Source organism: Hemiscyllium ocellatum, chromosome 16 (genome assembly GCF_020745735.1).
Source record: "Hemiscyllium ocellatum isolate sHemOce1 chromosome 16, sHemOce1.pat.X.cur, whole genome shotgun sequence".
NCBI classification, from domain to species: domain Eukaryota; kingdom Metazoa; phylum Chordata; class Chondrichthyes; order Orectolobiformes; family Hemiscylliidae; genus Hemiscyllium; species Hemiscyllium ocellatum.
The window spans coordinates 26,869,189-26,890,488 of record NC_083416.1 but is presented as its reverse complement, the minus strand read 5'-3'; the positions used below and the strand labels follow the sequence as shown (position 1 = coordinate 26,890,488).

Sequence of the window (21,300 nt, the reverse complement as noted above, 5' to 3'; positions counted from 1 at the left end):
CGATATCCATTCACATATTTCAATTTGTATAATAAACTATCATTCAAGTCTTTAGAAACAGAAAGATTTATCCATCTTTAGTGAACTGTTTTAGGAAAGGTTAAAGAAGAAATGACAGATCTGCACACAATAATTCAAATTCAATTTACGGCTGAGCTGTTTCATGGTACCTCAATTACACCGTGAACTATCAGTACCTCATTTATTTAGACATCATTACATTTAATAAATTTATTTTAAGCATTACTGTATCAACTTACCTTTGAAGTTAGCATTCAGTCTATCTCCATCACTGAATGTGGTTATTTTACTTTTGACAAACATAGACCATATTTTTATGATAAAGTGCATTATTGGCTTTCTGGGGAAATTTTTCCATTGTAGTATATCCTGAATTGCTTCCAAAGATTCCATAAACACCAAAAAAGGATCCTGTAGCATCCTATATTTTCAAAATTTTGTTTGTCTGTATTTGATAATTTTATCTCCAAGTAGATTAGAATCATGGCAGGAGGAGAGAAGCATGGTGGAGAGGTTACACAGACAGCAATTTTAGGGCAAGATTCATAGTCACACTGAGATAATCATGTAGAGATGGATTGCAAGGGATGGTGGGTTGCAATGGGAAGATCACTGGATAGAGATCATGAGCACAGATAAAAAAATGAAAGATCAAAAAGTGAAACAAATACAGAAAATGTTCAAGAAACCCAGCAGGTGTGGCAGCACTTGTTTCAGATTTCCAGCATTCATGTGTTTTGTTTTTATCTGAGAGATCATAAAAATGAATCTGGATCATGGGAGATTTCAGGTGACAACTCACAGGAGAAAGAATTCAAGTGAAAGATCATAGGAGCAAGATCATGAAAAAGGAGACGGAATTGAAGGAGTTGTAAGATAACAGCAGGGGGTGACCACAGTGGGGAGGGAGGCGCTAAATTAAGTGTATTGTGTGTGTTACGGCCTGGAAATTTGGCTTGAAGTTTCATGTAACTTTTGATTTAATTCCAATAAAATTAAGATAATTGTTTCAAGGTTTGATAATTTCATGATACTTCATTATATACCTTTCAAAAAGATAAATTAAGTACAGTAATTCTCTCGCTAAAACAATTAGTCTTTCATGTAGTGAATAGTCACTGTGAAACTGTGATTATTCTGTACAACAGAAAGGTTGAAATGAAATGAAAGCTCGAGGCAAATGAATTCACTGTACTGTCTGCATTCTACTCAAAGTTCAGAGAATGTAAGCTTCATGAAACATGCCATATGCAATATGTAACCAGATCCTCCCAGACATTGTAATCTGTCTTAATGCCTGATATTGTGTGCAGGCAAACCACATCAGACAGATTCTGGACGATATCCTAAGAGACTATAAATATAGCACTTTAAAGTATATGTATTGATCAACAGCATTCTAATGCACAACTGGAACAAATACACTCATCAATATCACCTGTGAATTATGGAGTGCCTTGTCTTTTGCACAATATTTGCAATAATTTATGTAATCAATTAGAATGAGTATGCAATTACTCTAACATTTAATGAATACATCGATTGTTGTAACATACATGTTTACTATGTTTAGACATTTATAATCTCACTATTAGGATTATGACTATCAGAAAGGAAATAAAATTAGCAATCCCACATTTGTTTGAGAAATTGAATCACTATAAATAGAGTTATTCCAACTTTTTAATACTTAAAAAATATGCAATTTATACAAGAATCCATAATTTAAGATAAACATAAATTGCTTAATACAACTCTACAAATTTATTCATTAAGGCTTTATAATACCTTTGGTTTCTAGTCATTCTCAACAATACTCACTAGAGACAATCACCTAAATAGATCAATTACAATATTAACTAGAAAAATGACATTTATATAGAAAAAAAATTAAAGATGATTTGTCTGGCATGAACAGACTAATGAATGTCAACCAGCAATGTGGTTCATAACTAAATATCATCATACATAGATAATGAAATGGTAGCTCACTTCAAATTAAGCTTGCAACCACAGAAATGGAAACTGAGTTATGTAAGCTAGGCATCCTGTCACAAAGACGCACTGCATGTAATGACTCAAGTGAGCTGTCCACATGAAGTCTGTTCTGGGAGCTTGGTCTATGTTGATATCATTCAGCCACAAACTATCTGTCAAAAATTGGGTATAAGTAGTACATTGTCTTTTCATTTGAAGGAAAATGAAACAGTAGTAACATGGATATTCCATAGTGGAAACAGCAGCTAGATATTCTACTGAATATCTTTACACTATTATACATCTAGTTTTATTACAATCATTTATGGGATGTGGGATTTATGGAGTAAGGCAGAATTTACTTCACATTCCTAATTGCCCTGGAGATAATGACGAGCTGGCTATCTGAATCACTGTAGCCCTCAGGATGTAAGAACACCAGAGTGCTGTGAGGACTGAGGTTCCAGGATTTTGAACAAGCAACATTGAAAGCTTAGCTATACAGTCTCAAGTCAGGAAGGTATAGACTTGCAGTTGGTGGTTTTCTCATGCACCTTTTGCCCTTGTCTTTCAAGGTGGTAGAGATTGCAAGTTTGGATGGTACTGTCTAAAAAGCATTAGTGAGATACTGTAGTGCATCTTATGGATAGTCCACACTGCTGCTATTGTGCAATTCTATAAAGGTAGTAAATGTTGAAAGTGGTGGATGGGGTGTCAATAATTTGTTCTGGGTACTGTCTAGCTTCTTGACTGATGTTGGAGTTGCATTCATCCATACAAGTGGAGAGTGTTCCATCACACTCTTAAGTTGTGTCTTGTCGATGGTGGACAGGACTTGCAGAGACGGGAAGTAAGTTATTTCCCTCAGGACTCCAAGCCTCTGACCTGTTCTTGTAGCCACAGTATTTATAAGGTTGGTCCAGTTCACTTGCTGTCCAGGTGTTGCTGCATGTGGAGACAACTGCTTCGAATGCTACTGAACATTACACAGTCATTAGCTAAACATCCCAATTCTGGCATTATGACTGAGGGAATATCGTGAAGCAGCTGAAGATGGTGGCTCCAAGGAACTCCTATAGTGATGTCGCTGACTGGAGATCATTTACCTGAGGATCCTCATATGGAAAAATTGGCCTCCAGTCCAATAAGCATCCTTCCACTATTACCCTCTGCTTTCTCCCATCAAGCCAATTGTATATCCAATTTGCCAGCTTGCCCTGGATTCTATGCAATCTAACCTCCCAGAGCAGTTTACCATGTGGAACCTTATCAAAGGCCTTACTGAAATCCATATAGAGTACGTGCTAATGGTAAGATTCTTGGTATATGGATGAGCAAAAAGATCTCGGTGAAGGTTGCCACGCAGATTTATAGAGTTGTTAAGAAGGCATACGATGTGTTAGCTTTTATATTGATATAGGGATTGAGTTTCAGAGCCATGAGGTCACGTTGCAGCTGTACCAATCTGGTGCAGCCTCGCTTGGGAGTATTGCTTTTAGTTCTGGTCACTGCATTATTGGAAGGACGTGGGAGCTTTGGAAAGGGTTCAGAGGAGATTTACTGTGATGTTGCCTGGTATGGAGGGAAGGTCTTATGAGGAAAGACTGAGGGACTTGAGGTTGCTTTCTTGAGAGAGAAGGTTGAGCGGTGACTTAATTGAGACATATAAGATAATACGAAGGTTAGATAGGGTGGACAGAGAGAGCCTTTTTCTTTGGATGATGATGGCTAACATGAGGAGACAGCTTTAAATTGTGGGGTGACATATAGGGGCATGGAACAGCCTGCCTGCAACAGTAGAAGACTCGCCAAGTTTAAGGGCATTAAATGATCATTGGATAAAAATATGACTGAAAATGGAATAGCGAAGGTTAGATGGGCTTCAGATTGGTTTCACAGGTCGGCGCAACATTGAGGGCCGAAGGGCCTGTAGTGCACTGTAATATTCTATGTTCTATATGTCTACTACCCAGCAATCGTCAAACTTCCTGGTCACTTCATCAAAGAACTCTAACAAATTTGTGAGGCATGATCTCCCACTCACGTAGCCATGCTGACTACTCCTCATCAAACCCTCATCCAAATGCATATACATCTTATTCCTCTAAAGCTAAATTTCACCATTTATCATAGTATGATGTGAAAGATTGTACCATGCATTAGCAGGGTTCTGGATTTCTACTTCAGTAGGATCTGTTATGTTTAGGATTTCCTCCCAAGTATGGCCAACATGGTGAAGTACTAATATATCAGCAAGATGGTGTGACATTGTATATGCTTAATCTGATGCCATGAAACTTCAGTGGTCTGGAGTCAATGTTCAGGACTCCAGGGCAACTTCCTCCCAACTGTATATCACTGTATGGCATTATCAGCAATGGGACATGGTTTGTCAAATATGATTTTGAATATGACTATGTCAAAACTTTGCTATGGAACAGTTCCCCCAATTTCTTTTTAATTTGTTAAAGGGATGTAAACAAGCTGGCTAGGTTAGCATTTATTGCCCAAAAGGCAATTAATCAACCACATTGTTGTGGGTCTGGAATCACATAGGAAATAACAGCAGATTCCCTTTGCTCAGTGAACCAGATGATTTTTTTTTACAACAATTGACAATGGTTCAATAGATATCAGCTACTTTTTAAAAATACAGCTTTTTTTTTGAAAAATCAAACTTCACTGTCTGCCATGGTAGGATTTGACCCTATGTGCCCAGAGTATTTTCCGAGTACTCTAGCACAAGTTCCTAAATGTTCAAGAGGAGGATATCTTCTCGGGTCAACAGGACTGGGCTCATCACTGCTGTTTGCCATGCCTAGGCCGATGCCAATCATTGTCTGGTATCAGTTTTTTCTTGGAATTTTAAGTGATTAAATTCAATTGAATGGCCTATTAAGCCATTTTAGAAGGCAGTTAAAATCAACAACATTGTTGTGAGCCTGGAATCACATGCAGACCAGGCCACTTATGGTGGCAGATTGTCTTCTATAAAAGGAATTTTCACTCTTAAGGGCATCAATGAAACAGCAATGATTATAAGGTCACCACCACATTATTTTATTTTAATTCAAATTTTACCATTTATCATAGTGCGATTTGAACAATTGTACCAGGCATTAGCTGGAGTTCTGGATTTCTACTTCAGTCACGTTCTTGTAACACCACCATCTCAACTTGTGTTAAAATCCAAGTCTGAGTGGAAATACAAATCTGGCTACCAACATACTAAGATAATGAGGATGGAATGTTTAAACCTATTTGCTACAGGGCTGGTAGATTTTAATTCTAATGTGAGAAGGAAAGGAGTAAGGAGAACTAAGGGAGTTTTTGAAAGGTCAAAGTAAAAGTTCTGTTAATACTTTTACAAGATGTAAAAGACTGAAATGCAGTGTAAGTGTGCAAAGCAAAGCACATTTAGACAGTTAATGAACACACATTCCAACAAATGGGACAATGGGTACTGGATTCATTTTTACAAGTCTTCATAACCAAAAAACAGCTACTTCTGAAGAACTAGTGTACAGAGAAAAACGTATAGCATAGACTAAAGCAAAAACAGAAAACACTGAAAATCCACTTTGTGTTGATCATTAAAATGGAAATACAGATTGTGAGTTCTGGTGAAGGCTTTACACTCAAACCTTTAATCGCTTTCTAAAGGTTTATGCACTGTAAGATATTTCCAGCATTCTGTTACTATTTCAGATTTCCTGCATTTCAAGTTCTTTATTTCTTTTATTGTAAAACAGAATAACCTTGTAAAATCAAAAATTGTAGATACTGGAAAAAGGTCTGAAAAAAAATTTGCTCAATACTGAAAATATGGAAATCAGTCATCATTATGCAGGGAGTAGAGAACCTCAAAAGTGGAATAAGGATAGACAAATTATTATGACTACAAAAGAAGATAATATTGGAAATAACAAAAAATAAGTTGTTGGAGAAACTCAGCAGATTTGGCAGTATCTGTGGAGAAAAAAAAGTTAACATTTTGAGTCCACTGACCATTCTCCAGACTGCTTCGAACTTCAATCCTGAAGAAGGGTCAATGGATTTGACATTATCTCTGCTTTCTCTCCACAAATGCTGCCAGTCCTGATTTCTCCAGCAATTTCTCTTGGTGTTTCAGAATCTTCACCATCCACAGTCCTTGGTTTAAAAGAGGATAATACTGGCATTCTTTTCTCTATACATATTTCCCATATTACTCATATTCAGATTGTATTAATTTACCTGTCTGCCACTTGCACTTTAATTGTGAGAAAGGATGTGCACACAAAACTGCCTTTCCCTTTCCAATGTGACTGACCAATTCTCTGTTTTCAGCATTTACTATCTGATTTTCTTTGTGCAGGCTTGTAAACCAAGGAAGGCAATCTCTCAAATGTAACAATTACAGGAAATGAGAAGATGTAGTGAAAATGAAAGGTTTCTACAGCTTTCTTTACTCTTTTAAATTTTTTGCGCTTATCTATTTGTCATTTTAGTCTGTTCAATGATCACAAAGAATTACAGAAATGTTACATCATAGCAGGAGGCCATTCACCCCATTATGACTGTACCAGCTCTCTGAATTAACAATTTACTAAGTGTCATTGTCCTACTTCTGATTTGAAATCGCCAGGTGATTACCTTCTTGCTGAGGTCACAAAGTCAACAATTGAAATAAAATAAAAAAGAAATTGTGAATGCTGGAGATCTGAACCAAAAACAGAAATTGTTGGAGAAACTCCATAGGTCTGGCAGCATCTGTGGGAAGAAAATAGAGTTAACCTTTCAAGTGCAGTGACTCATCATCATTTCTCTGAAATGTTATCTCTGCTTTCATCCCACAGTTGTTGCCAAATCTGTTTGATTTCTCTCACAATTTCTGTTTTAGAGTCAAAAATTGAGTGTGTTTTATAAAATGCATATAATTCTGACTCTGAAGCAGAATACTTCTGCCGGGCCAAACTAAATATGCTCTTGAAAGAAAAATATTTAAGAATTTATTGATGCTAAAATAAAGATTACTTATGACTTCCCTGAGATTTATCATATACTTTTACTGTATATATGTGTGTGCCACAATTGTATTCAACAATCAGTTAACGTAAAATACTTGCCTCCCTTCCATACGAGAGATTTTTTCGAATTACCTATTTGATGCACTGCTCAAAATAGTCCAGTTTTCTTCAGTAATTACTTTGGATTATCTCAGGTGGACTACAGCCACAAATAGCTAAAAATGAGTACACCCTTCACTGAGGAAGGACTCTGTTCAAAGTTAAGTAAAGCATCAAATAGTTGGAACAAGAAAGTTCAAATGAGCAAATTAGATTATTTGAAACTAAATATGATGGTTCTCCACTACCTGATTTAAACTGTTGAAATACCCAAATTCTGTGAGGGCATTCTTTACAATTGCATAATAGAATATTACTGGGTTGTGGCATATACAAACAGATGAATTAGGAGCAGGAGTAGACACTCTGCCCCTTTAACAGGATCATGGCTGATCTGATTACTCCACAGTCTGGACTAGTGCTGATAACTTTCACACACTTACTTATCAAGAATCTACCTTTCCTCTATCTGAAAGAAAAGTGTCTTTTGAGGAAGGAAATTCCGATGTTTCACAATGTGAGAAAGCTTTTCTCCTTCTCTGTTTTCTCTGAGAGAGAGAGAGAGAGAGAGAGCAGAAAAAGACATTATTGATAGTAAGCCAGAGAAGAGGAGAAACTATATAGGAGATAATGGGGGCTATATGTAGTTGAAAATGGGTTTCTTATGCTCATGATAGGACCTGGGGTTATGGGGTTAAGTGACAGACATGGAAGGAAGTGCTCATGCTCTGAAATTGTTAAACTCGATGCCGAGACCTCGAAGTTGTGAGGCATCTTAGTGGAAGATGAGGTGTTGTTCCTCCAGCTCACATTAAGCCTCACTAGAGCAAGGCTGCAGGCCTGAGAGAGAAATATTGGCACTGGAACAGAGTGGTCTGTTGAATTGGCAGGCAACTGGAGTTCAGGGTCACTTCTATGGATACAGCGTAGGTGCTTTGCAAAAGGGTCACCCAGTCTGTGTTTTGACTCCCCAGTGTAGGAGAAGACTGCACTGCAAGCAGCGAATACGGTAATTGAGTGAAGTGCTGGTAAATCATTACTTCACCTCAAAGGTGTGTCTGGGGCTATGGATAGTGAAGAGGGAGGTAAACGGGCAATTCTGCACCTTCTGCATTGTATGGGAAGGTGCATGCGGGTATGGGGAAATGCTGAGAGTAGAGACGTGAACCAGGGTATCCCAGAGGGAACCATCCTTGAAAAATGTTGACAAGAGAGGGAAGGGAAATGGTGTTTCGTGGCGGCCTCCTACTGGAGGTGGGGGAAATGGTGACTTATAATCTTTTGGATGCAGAAGCTGGTGGGGTGGAAAGTGAAAAGAAGCAGGACCCTAACACTGTTGTGTGAGGGAAGGAAAGGGGTGAGGGAAATAGATCAGGCATAGATGAGGGTCCTGTCAATCACAGCAACAGGCAATCATCAATAGTTAGAAAAGGCGTACATTTTTGAAGCCTCCTCTGTGGAAAGTGGCATTACCAGAATAGATGTGACGATGATAGAGAAATTTAACGAATGAAATGTAATTCTTAAAGCAAGAATAGTTTAAGGATGTATAGTCAAGATAACTGTGGAAATTGTTGAGTTTATAAAGCCCCTGTCCTCACTTTCCAGCCCATCATCCTCCACATCCAAAGAATCATAAGCTGCCATTTCTCCATCTCCAGTAGGAGGCTGCCCCGAGACACATATTCCCCTTCCCTCTCACCAACATTCATAGGGACCCTTTTGTCTGCATACTTCTGTCCACTCTTCCTCTACTCGCAAAACCACTACACACTCAAGACACCTTCCTATGCAACCACAGAAGATGCAACACTTGCCCATTTATTTCTCCCCTCCTCACCAAAGGCTCCAGCCGTATCTTCCAGGTGAATTAGAAGTTTACCTGCACTTCATTCAATCTACTCTATTGTTTTCACTGTTCACAATGCAGAATCATCTACATTGGGGAGATGAAACACAGACCAGGAACACCTACATTTGGTTCATAAAAATGACCTCGAGCTTCCGGTTACCTGCCACCTCAATAAATTATGTGTCCTGGCCAACATTTGAGTTTCAGGCCTGCTACAGTGTTTCAGCAAGGCTCAATGCAAGCTGGAGAATTAACACCTCATCTTCCACTTACCTTACAGCCTTCAGGACTCAACATAGAGTTTAAGAATTTCAGATCATGAACATCTTCTTTCATGTCTATTTTCCTACCCCAACAAGACCAGATCCTGTCATGACATTTGTTACTTTCAGTACAGCCAACCCATTTTCAATTACCTATTACCTATCTGGCTGCTCTTCTTCCTTGGCTGACTACCAACAATTCTTTTGCTTGCCTACCTATTTTTCCCCTTTCTCCCTCTGTCTCTGGGCTTTATCTTCACTTGCCAACTGACTCCTTTTCTCCTCCACTTTGCATCAGCAGCTAACTACCACCTTTCCCTAGCTGCCTCTCATTCAAAGGGCTTAAAACCTAGCTCTAGTTTCTCTTCACAGATGCTACCAGACCTGTTGAGTCTCTCCAGCAATTTCTGTTTTTGTTTCAGATCTCCGTCTGCAACTCTTTATTTTATTTTACTTATCCAATCAATCCATTACCATCATATATAATATGAATAAACACCCATTCTGTCATACATTTAAAAATACTTTTACAATCCTCAAAGTGGATAACATGGCTCAAAAATTGGTGTAATCAAGTTTTATACACAACTAAAATGTTGCTTATAAGTGAAAAGTGAAACAGGACATAAACAGGTTATTTTTAACATTGTGAACATAGTCAGAATCATTGCTGATTATTTCTTACAAGACGCAAAAGTTGAAATTGCATGAGTAAACAAAGGTAAATTTGGAAAAATTATAATTCATTATAGTATTATCAGACTAAATGGCTACTCTCTTATCAAAGAGAGACAACTTATGGCAGTATAACCTGAGAGTCACCATACCTCAGGCAAGGATAAGAGGTTGAGAAGGAGTAATTTCATGGTAACATCAGCCAGGGCAGAAATTGAACCCAGTTGTTGACATCACATTGCATCACAAACTAGCTGCCCAGTCAACTGATCCCTAAGAGAAACAAATGCAATTAGGGGTGCCAATGTGCTCCTTTTGCTTGGCAGTCTTCCTAGAGGCAGTTCACCACTGGCAGAGGCTACCTATCTAGAAGCAGCAGGCAGTCATCTGCATTATGTGGAGTTCTGAGATATACTGCCAAAATCTTCCACAAATGGCAGACAGGGCCCCTCTGAACACTAAGTCTGGCAGGTGCAGGAAGTGACTTAATGATGATTGTCAGGAAGCTCATGTGGCCCCCTATACTGATCCACAACACCAACCTGTTGTTACATCTGACTGTCATATACCTTTAAGAGATAAAACATGCCTTTAAGAGATATGCTCAAAGTAACATCACTGTATCAGCTTGGGACCCAACAGTAAGATATTCTCAGATGTCATCTTAACTGGGAGCCACTTGATTTGATGGAAGAATGTAACTGGAGAAAGTAATGTTACAGATAAGATTGTGACTGTGAACATATACAGATGTGACTGCGAATGTAATGTTCGTGTGTGTATATATATATATACATATATATATATTAGCAACAGTAATAATTGTCTGTTGGATCTTTCAATTCCACATTGTCCAATACTTCATTTGTTATGTTACAAAGGATAACAAAAACACTGCTGCATGAGATAAAAATACCTTGCTGAAGGCAAAAATGCACATTAACCACCCATAACACAACCACTGCAGCCATTAGCTCACTGCAGCTGCAACTGTCTATTTTGTGGTATGGTTTCCCCTCCACTGAGATGGCCCGGCAGCAGTGGACACCATTTATTTCAATTAAATACTTCTTCAGATGGCATTTCAACAAATCAGCACTGACCTGTCGAAGGCTACAGCCCTTCTGATTGGGACTGCAGATTCAGGGTTCTGCCTTTATATTATTAATTGGATGGAGGTCCCAGAGATGGCCTTTTAATTGGTCATGTACTGGAAGATAGCCAGGGTGGGTCCCTTACAGCCAGTGTGCGGTTAGGACCTAGAATCAGTCTTAATTCTTGGTTATTATTTGAAGTGCACAAGACTCAATCCGAAACTAGCAATCCTCCATGACGTGGTAATACTGTTTTCTAAAAATAGAAGCAGTGTCCCACAAAATGGACAAAGTATTATTCAATTCCTAAGGTTGCAATACAGGTTCTAATTACCATGATGATGCATATTTTGAGGCCAATTACATGTAATTACTCATAAGCAGACTGTGAAGTAAATCACATAGTACATGCTAGCTGTTAATCAGGAAGCATATTTGAAATCAGCCAAAATGGAATATTTCTTTCTCTGTATTCATGTTACTGCTATGGGACATGTGCTGGTCTGACAAAATTTGACATGTAAATTATGATGGATTGTTATAATTCATATCTAGTTGTTCTTTGACAATGTAACAATTATCTGTCATTTATGGCTGTTGCTTCACTCCTGAATATTCTGCTATAATGCTGATTAAAAGGTAACTGGCTATTTGCAAAAAATACTTTCCATTGAGCAAATGATAATATCTATAACTATTTCTAATAAACACTAGTAGCTTACTCATAGCTTTCTTCATTGCAGACAGGATTTTGTTTTCTGACAGTAAAACTATGCATTGCATAACCAAGCATAATATGACAATATCTTACAGCAACCCATTTCTTGTTGATTTGTGTAAGATTGGTAATTTTCAGGACAAAGTAACTAATTTCTTCAGGATAGATTAGTTTAAAGCAGAGTTAAAAGAAATCCAAACTAGACATCAGTTCACGCTTAAACAATGCAATATATGTAGAATATCTGAAGATGAAACATTGGCAAAGGCACACTTGCTAATTCTCTGCATAACACTCTTGTCCACTGATGTCAATGGGCAGGAAAGTTGACTGGAATGTTAACTGCCTATTTTATGTTTCCAAAGTTGAATTTCACCCTCCTATATCAAATCTATGCATTGTATCAAATCGCCAATTGTATTGTTCACTATAAGTTGCAAGATTTATCATTTCATAAAGGAAGAAACATTACACCATGTAACATGACACATTTACGCTGAAGGTGGACCAAGCTTGCTTCATTAAGTCCATTAAAAAAAACTCCTGTAAAAAGCAACATCCTAAAATCCACTAGAGTTTATTATTGTTGTTTGATAGACTAATAACTCCTTGGTAAGGTAAACTTCAATCTCATTTACCAAGGCAAGAAAATAGGAAAGTATTGATTTTAGTTTCCAAAAAAAAATACTAATATTGTGCCCAGTACTGTACAATACTTTTGAAGTGTGATGGTAAGGTAAAGTCACCATAGTTCCAGAGGATTGCCCTCTCATCAGAGAGAAATGCATGATGGTGATGAGAGTGAGAAGGAAGGACCTTCATGGTAACCTCAGTCAGTATTAGAATTGAACCTGCACTGCTAGTGTCACTCTACATTGCAAGCCAGCCATCCACCCAACTGAGCCAACAGACTCCCTTTATGGCAAGATCCCATAAACAGCAATGTGATACTGACCAGACCATTTTTTTCCCCAATTACATTGATTAAATGTAGATATTGACCACACCCAGGTTTACTACCCTGCCCTTCTTCAAAATGTGTCATGGGAACTTTGTATCCACCTGAAAGCACATTTCATCTGAATGCCAGCAGCTTGGTACTGCAATGAAATTTTTCCTGTCTTTGTATTATTAAAATCCATATTGAATCAGTATGCCACTTTGCAAAACAGATAATAAGTGTACAAAAGATATTTCAAAATTTTTTTTAGCAATTCATTCAGTTTCTATTTAACAGATTTAGTAGGTTTTTCTGATTTTTAAAGTTTTGTTTTGACTCTGATATATCAAAAAAATTAACCAAAACTTGCCACCAGTAGCTTGAATGTAACACCAAAATGCAATACATTTTAATGACAGCAAGTGCATAGCTATAATTTTATATTAAAGATACGTATGATATAGATATTATTAACGCTGAAAATGTGTTGCTGGTTAAAGCACAGCAGGTCAGGCAGCATCCAAGGAACAGGAAATTCGACGTTTTGGGCCAGAGCCCTTCATCAGGAAATCGATATTATTAATAATAGCTCATTAGTAGCACTGCTTTCTTTGAGCAAATTTTTCATGCCCCATTCTACAAAAGAAAACATGTCATCTAAACTGACACTGACATATAGTTGCAAGACTGGAAATTCTACATTAAATGAGATGTTAAGTCATGGCTCTTCCTGCCTGTGTTAGGTGGACATAAATGTACCATGGTAATATTAAACATTAGGGAGCTGTTCCTGTTTCTCAGCCAATATTAACTCTTTAAGTCAAAATTACCTGCTTATGTGTGGAACTTTACCATACATATGCACACATTGGTGTTTCCTTACAACAAAATAGTGAAAGTATTTCCTAAGTACTTACTTAGTTATGACAATCTTTAAGGTTTCCCAAGGTCACGAAAGGTACTTATATATAAATGCAAGATTTTGCTTCCATTAACTGTTATTATTTTTCTATGTTGCTAGTAATGTCACTGAAATTAATTCTGAATCTCAGTGGGTCAGCTACATGGGACACAATATTTTGTTCAACAGATATAATAAATTGCAGTATTTCCAAAAGGTCAAGAATTTTGATAATATTTCTTTGTAAAACCTATATTGATAACCCAATTTCAACTGTTGGTGATCAACTATAGTTGTTAACATTACACAAACATTCACAAAGGTAATCTGTATCAGGACCTATTTCTTTGAAATGCCAGGAGTAGAGTTAAGGTGCTTATGCAAAATAACCAGAAAGAACAGAAGGGCAGGATCTGGGGCCAATGTGCTGGATTTCCTAAGAACCTGTCAGATTGGTTCCAACAGTGGCATGTGTTATCAGATCGCACAATACTTCAGACTGAAAGAAGAATTCCTAATGTAAAAAAGCAAGAATTTCATAATTGAGCAGCATGCAAGCCTGAGGTTCCCAAGAGTGAGAAGGCCTGGCAGCTACAGCAATGAACGTTTTATAAGATGCAAAATTAAAGTTATAGACATGTTAATCCAAGTGCAGTTAAGTTATTCCTGCCTGTGCTTTAAGTTGGAAATGTAAATATTGAAAGGTAAGGCTACATGATAACAAGGAAATTATTAATGAAATATAGCTGTACTAGTTCTGAAGAACAGTCACTAGACTTGCTCAATTTCTCCAGCAATTTCTGTTTTTTTATATACTAGTTGTTTACTAGTTTCATACAAGTTACATTGAACCTCAAATACATGTTGTCTTTTGTAACATCATTTTAAATAAAATGACTATATTATTTATAAGAAACCTATATAGTTGAGAATTAATGGGGATTTAAATGTTTACTGTGATGCCAGGAGATAAATAGCTATGTTTTCCATTTCAAAATATGTGCTTAGAAGCTGAGGCAATCATCTATCTAGATACTTGGTATTGAAAATTAGATCGCCACAACAAAATAACGCATTAAGATAGAGACGTTGAAAATGAAGGTTTAGGACAAATGATATTTAACACTTCTAACAATACTGTATAATAACCTTCAATAAACAGCACTCTGATGTGCCGTTTTTGTTTTTGCATCAACTAGTTTCTAAGTGATATTTTAGATGATTTTACTTTGCAAAACATTGAATGCATTATGTTCATGACTTTGCCATTTTTCTATCTGCATTAAACACATTATTATTAGTCATGAGTCTAAATAATTTATTGACAATAAATACATAACACTTAATTTGTCATGCTGTAGAAAGCATAACTGTTCGTTATGCCATGACATGCTCCTGTTTCCCATCTTTGTTGCTTCTATAATCTGATTAATTTTAGTACGATTTTCATGAAGATATTTTCACATAGTGAGATAGTTAACAAAATGATGACAAATAAAATTTATCTAAGTGCATTATGATTAGATATCATTAGGTAATGTCTTTCAATCATCTTTTTCTTAAAAAAATGTAACCTTGACAATAAACTACCTTCTTGAGGTCAGTCAAATATCTGCACTCTAATAAGTTGAAGTTATTCACTGGTGTTCTTTGTGGTTTGGAAAAATGCTTTTTTTTGTGGAATGTATTTCATTACTATTCCTTATCATAACATCATTAGATCACTTATAACCAGTAATAATTTCATTGGCAGGTCTCAAACAATATTTATCCCTACTGGAAAAACTTCACTATGTTCAGTTTTATATTTTAATTTTTCTTACTTTAGAACCATACTAGACGTGATTTGCTGATTTGCTTTATGGAGTGAGGACAATACATTCATAGAGTAGTTCAAACAGTCAACTTGAATATCGACCAGCAGCAGAATTGGAAATAGAATCCATGTTGAGTACTAATCTGTCTGTTGAATGGTTCCATTGGACACCAGTAAAATAAATCTTTATAGGTATAAATAGTAATATTGATTCTTCTTTTAATTATAGTGTACATTCCATGTACAGCTGATAGCTTTTGACTAATCTCCAATTTTTAAAAAATTAAATGTGTGAAACATGATTATAGTGAGGCCTGTCTCAAGAGATTGTATGCCTGTAGTGGCTAAGGTTGATACCAATAACAATGTTTCTGACCTCATACAAACATCACTTAAAATGAATGAGACCCACACTAAATTCCAAAAGTAGTGAAACTTGAAATATAATGAAATTCGCAGAAATATGAAAACATAAATATTTGCTAACCATTTACTGCTAGAACTGAATAACACTATCAAAGATATGTCGTGTTTTTTTTTAATTGTCACTATCATTGATCACAATACTTATTTCTGAATGTAGTACCTACAAGCTGCTCCCAGGGTAAACGGACAGAAATCTGGGCTTTCTTTTTTCCCCTTCTAAAAGAATAGTGGATGCTCAATTCCCTTTGGCATTGTCTGTGTGTATGAATTGATCATTAAAAAAACACAATTTTTGACCTACCTGCATTTGTGCCTGGTTATAATTCATTCTATTTTAATATAATTAAACAAGAAACATAAATGATGATATTCTAATGTTTTTGTTCGTTTCCTGGATACTAACGCATGTTAAGTATCTATTTTACTTTAATTCATTGATCATATATCAATCTGTGAGAACCACCTTAATCCGTCCAAAAAAGGCACTGACAGTCAAAACATATAAATTCTAAATTTACATTGCATAATAAATTTTAAATGACCTTGACACACATTCTCACTAACAGAACAATTTTTTTGTTGATAAATCTGCTTTCATGATAGCTAGGAAGATGAATAGTTGAAGTTTATAAAACAAACCGAATATATATTTCATTTTTTTTAAGAATCAAACCCAGATTTATGCTAAAGCTGTGGTTTGAATACGTTTTTTTTTAAATTGCAAGTGTTAATAAATGTGATTTTTTTTAATTAGTTGTGCAATGAAGCTTCATACCGAGGTGAAAATGATAGCACGCTGAAGTGTATTTTCAGATTTAGTGCCGAACAATAAACCAATTCAGTTCTTAAAACTTTACCTTGAGCCTTTCCGATACACCGTCGTTGAAGCTGATTGTGAATTCAGCTATTTTCGGTACCCTCAGTTTTCCTTTGTTCTTTTGATCTGACTGGAATTCGGTTCTCGTTTTCACCACAACCTATGGAACAAGAAAGTTAGGGCGTGTCGGTCTCTATAGCCTGTCCTAACAGTTAGTGAAAACCTTTCATTAAAAATGTGTTGTGCTATAGTGGAAGCATCACATTATATCATGGTCTGCAAATTATATCCATATTTTGCTCCGCCCTTATGCTCACGCAGTATTCCACCGTTTATTCATTGAGATCACTGCCTATAACCTAATGCGATGTTTCACTCAATTTATATTAATCGCTGCTTAACTTTTCAGTGACTTCTGACAACCTTGGAAAAACTGAGCACATACTAGACGTCAGGAGCACGAACAAATAAACGCTTAAAAGGATATGTTTTACTCTGACATGTCCTGAATTTGTCTCATGAATTCTAATTATTCAAGAAAGGAAGGTTGAAAGGCTGTACGATTTGTATGTGTGATTTTAAGCTTTGATGCTCAATTGCCTAATTAGCACGGTACCTTGTCTGGAGCAGGGAACTGCAGATGATTCACATCCAAGGGTGTGATCAAGGGGACGGTGTGAAAATTATCATCACTACAGGATTGCTTGGTATTTTTTTCGTTCAAGTTACTCCCCAGCTTCACCATTATTCACGAGGATTGGTCTTTAACGTGCGAACCGTAATCTGCAACAAACAGCGGAGTGCTTCGACTCAAAACTTATATAAAGAGTAAAAATCCAAGATCGCGTTCTGTAACCCAAAATCGCGAATATAGCACAATGTCATTCTTTTTTTTCCATACAGCATTTGACAAGAACGAGCTCAGAATACTAATAGACCTATTTTGTGTTCAAACCGTGACAGGTCCCCAAGTTGATTTGGAAAGCACCATATGTTAAATAAAGCAATATTATTTAAGCATTGTTGTCATTGCAATATCACAGCTGTATTTTAGACTGAAAGCTCATCGGTTTCAGCGAGTGCAGACATTTAACTCTTTAATATTTGCACCTATATAGATACCAGGGACGATGCGCATTTCAATATTAATAGAACGACTACAGAGAAAAAGAAACGCACAAGTCAGTTCATTTAATTCCCAGCAAGATATTTACTGAATGAAATGGAAAACAGCTTGGTCCTTGAGCAGCTGATGACTGCATTGGTATCGATGTTTCGCCTCGAAGATCATACCTTACATGATTCCTTGCAACTTGAAGAATTGTTAAGAATTACATTTCAGATAAGACTGAGGAGAGAAAGCACGCGTTCCTCCATTTGGCATAGAATAAAACACGCATAAACTGGATGACCATATCCCATAGCCATTTTCTGTTGCCCTTGATGTCATACAACCAGCACAATACCTCCACAGAGTATTTATACTTAATTTTGAACATGGCGATTAATCACAAAAATGTTATTGTATGCGGTAACAGAGGTCTAACCATTATCCTACATTTTAACTTGAGTTAATATTATCCAACACTTGACACGTTGGAAATGTCAATCGAATATTCGCTTGTTGGGGATACGTGACGTCTCATTAAAACTGCACCATCCCAAAGACCGTACGAGAAAATGTCTAAAGTGGTTCCACTGGTGTGTCCCCTTGATGTATACTTACAGAATAGGTGGTTTTACCTTTACAAAAAGCACCTGATGTCACAAGATGGCGTTTGATAAGGGAGGATTTTGCAGTCGATTCTGACCAGAGAGCTCTCCTGCCGCAGACTGAGCAGGTTTGGTGCTGAAAGTGAAAGCTTCGTGCGCTGCGGGGCACTGACGTCCAACCCGGAGCCTGAATGCTCCACTCTGCATTGTGCAAACAACGCCGCCTACCGCATTTACTGGCAAAATCCTAGATATACCCAGTACCAAACAATTGTTCTGTTATTTCAAAATCACATTTTTATAAATAAAATACATGTAATTCAGTGAGAATCCTCACTCCATTAAACATTCAAAAGAAAGGGTTTCTAAATTGTCGTGGTTTTGCTTCAGGATAATTGCTGCTATGTTTTGGGAATGTTAATAATAGGAAAAATAGGAAAAGGAAATGGAGATTTAATGAAAAATGCTAAACGTGAGTATAGTAAGATGTAAATCAGCTCTAATCACCCAAACACATGTGCATCGCCAAGTGATTTCTATTTTGAGGCTCTCCTGCAGCTTCAACTCATCAAAACAGAAGGTTGTTTAACAAATTTAACATAATATTTGGTAGAGTGAAGATTTGTCTAGAATTAAGTGACCAAAAATACAATAAATAGTTTATAGTCATTACAGCACAAATATTGTCATTAACCACATTTTACTTTTGGGTAAGCACTAACCCTGTTTTAAACAAAGGACTGCGTCTCAAAATGTGAAACAGATGCCAAAAGTTTAAACATACAACCTCATGGTCACCGTTTACATATTTATATGTTTACAGATGTGGAATTCTTATTTTCTGAATTCATGATCATCCACTACAACTGTGAGAAATCAAGCAAAAATTTCATCTTGTCCAACCTCTCTCAATTTGAAGTTTTGGCTCCATCACGGCTGTAAGTTATCTCATCCTGCAAGTTTATAATTTTCAGATTTTTAAAATGGTTTTAATGTACACACACATATAAATTATAGATGAATGTGATCCTTTACTAGTTTCAGTGCCACAGGCATCTGCAAATTTTGTGTCACCATCTATACAAAGAATATAATTCCAAGTAAAGCATCAACAGCGTGCTGTTTGAGCTGAACGTAGACAAATTCTTCATCAAAAACACTTTAAATTAGTCGTCAATTTTCTTGCAGTCGGGTTTCACAGTTCATGCAAACATTCATAAAAGAAACTTCCTTTTGCAGTGGTGCCCTTCATGTGGAAACTTAATGTTTGAGTGGAAACATAAATCTAGTTGTGAAATAGTGCCAGGTTTGTTTGAATGTAGTAAACAAAATCCGAAAGAACTGCGGATGCTGTAAATCAGAAACAAAAACAGAAATTGCTGGCAAAGCTCAGCAGGAGTCGCAGCATCTGTAAGGAGAAATCCGGAGACCCTTTCTGTTCTGAAGAATACGTTAACTTTGATTTCTCTGCACAGATGCTGCCAATCTACTGAGCTTTTCCAGCAACTTCTGTTTTTGTTTGTTTTTGAATGTAGTGCCTGGAAGCAACAAAATATTGTTTCTAAAAATTTAGGTTTATTGTAAAATCAGACCGAGCAAAGGCAACATTCTCCCAATGTTAATCATTCCTCTTCCAAGCATAAACAGCCTTACAAGTTCTTTATCTTAGTTGAACATGAGAAAGCAGTCCAACTTAACATTTTTTTGAACATCAGTGTCACTTTGATATATTGTACAAGCACACATGCCTTAGAACAGTGCACATTAGTCACATGTATTTGCACCTGGCATAGCAGTTTTCTCCAATAGGGTATGCAAATTCTGGTCCTCAGGTGAATGCATACCATGTTCAATTTTCTTGTAAACTTATAACTTAAATGGATAGTAGCTCACTTGGATTCCTCTAAACTGATCAACCAAGCTACAATTGAAACAATAATCTACACAAACAGAAATATTTTAATATTTATTAAATATAAACACCTGCTGAATTTCAAAACATGCTCCAACATTTCGATGCCATCCTCATTCACCAAATGCTCTTATTTTGAAAATTAACTAATCAAGATCAGTGAGGTGCACGCAATGTTTCCCTGGTATATAGGGCTGGGTTTTGCAGCCTGCATGTTTGAGAGGGGGGGAGGTTTGCAAAATAGCATGTGGCCTTCCTATCTAGCTCCCAAACTGTTTTCCATATACAGTGCATAGGCAGGTTGTCAGGCACTATCTATCTGAAGTCTGCTGTGTCCTAAGGTTGCAAGTTAATGACTACTTATGGGCCCTATTCCATCTCCACCATTATTTTATCCAAAACAGCAGAAGGTGAGGTCAAATAGGTAGCTTGGCAGTTTTCAGTCTATAGGCTGATGTGAGACAAGAGAAGTGGTATCTCCCTTGGGTGTTCCTCTCTGCTCATCAAAGGCATACCAACAATAAAATTATTACCTGCCCTTGAATGCTTGCCTCGACTCTGTTCCATCAACTCACCCCAGCTCTCAAGCCTAATCTCCAAATCCTTCAATGGAGTCATCCAGCCAGGCCTGGGCAAAATCCCAGACAAATCGATCAGTCCATGCTTCATCAATTCTTCGCAGGGTCAACATGTAGCCCCGGCAGTGGCCAATGTTCAAATCTGATGCTGCTTGGATGGAACTGCAAGCAATTAAGATTGGTCTACAGTTTTCTCAAAAGACATATCCTATCAGATGTAGTTCTAAACCCCGCTTGGATAAAATTAAGCCTGATCCCAGCATAAAATGGCTTCAGGGCTGCTAGATTTTGGGAAAGTAGGCTGACTTGTAGCTTTTTAGTTGGGAGGGGAAGGAAATGCAATATTCTGTAAAATCCAACTCAGAGTATTAGTGGTACTTACTATAATGAATTTGACTATCAATAAATTAGATTAATGACTAGGTCTATCAGGCATTTGTGAACATAAAGAAGTCAAAATTATTATGCATCTAGGCAGCAAGACCACAA

General features: G+C 36.9%; 1 protein-coding gene across 2 annotated transcripts in view; it reads right to left on the bottom strand.

The window, feature by feature from the left end:
• Nucleotides 1-18,441, bottom strand: part of nsg2 (neuronal vesicle trafficking associated 2) — a 77,111-nt gene extending 58,670 nt beyond the window's left edge. Inside the window, exons 1-3 of one of the 2 annotated variants that reach the window (XM_060836757.1) lie at nt 18,352-18,441; nt 17,225-17,391; nt 16,649-16,768 (exon numbers count right to left, since the gene is read on the bottom strand). In XM_060836757.1, coding sequence (XP_060692740.1) covers nt 16,649-16,768; nt 17,225-17,353 — 249 coding nt within the window. In that variant the 5' untranslated portion in view covers nt 17,354-17,391; nt 18,352-18,441. Of the gene's footprint in view, nt 1-16,648; nt 16,769-17,224; nt 17,392-18,334 lie in introns of both variants that reach the window. The other variant, XM_060836758.1, reaches the window with a different exon arrangement.
• Between the last annotated feature and the right edge of the window lie 2,859 nt (nt 18,442-21,300).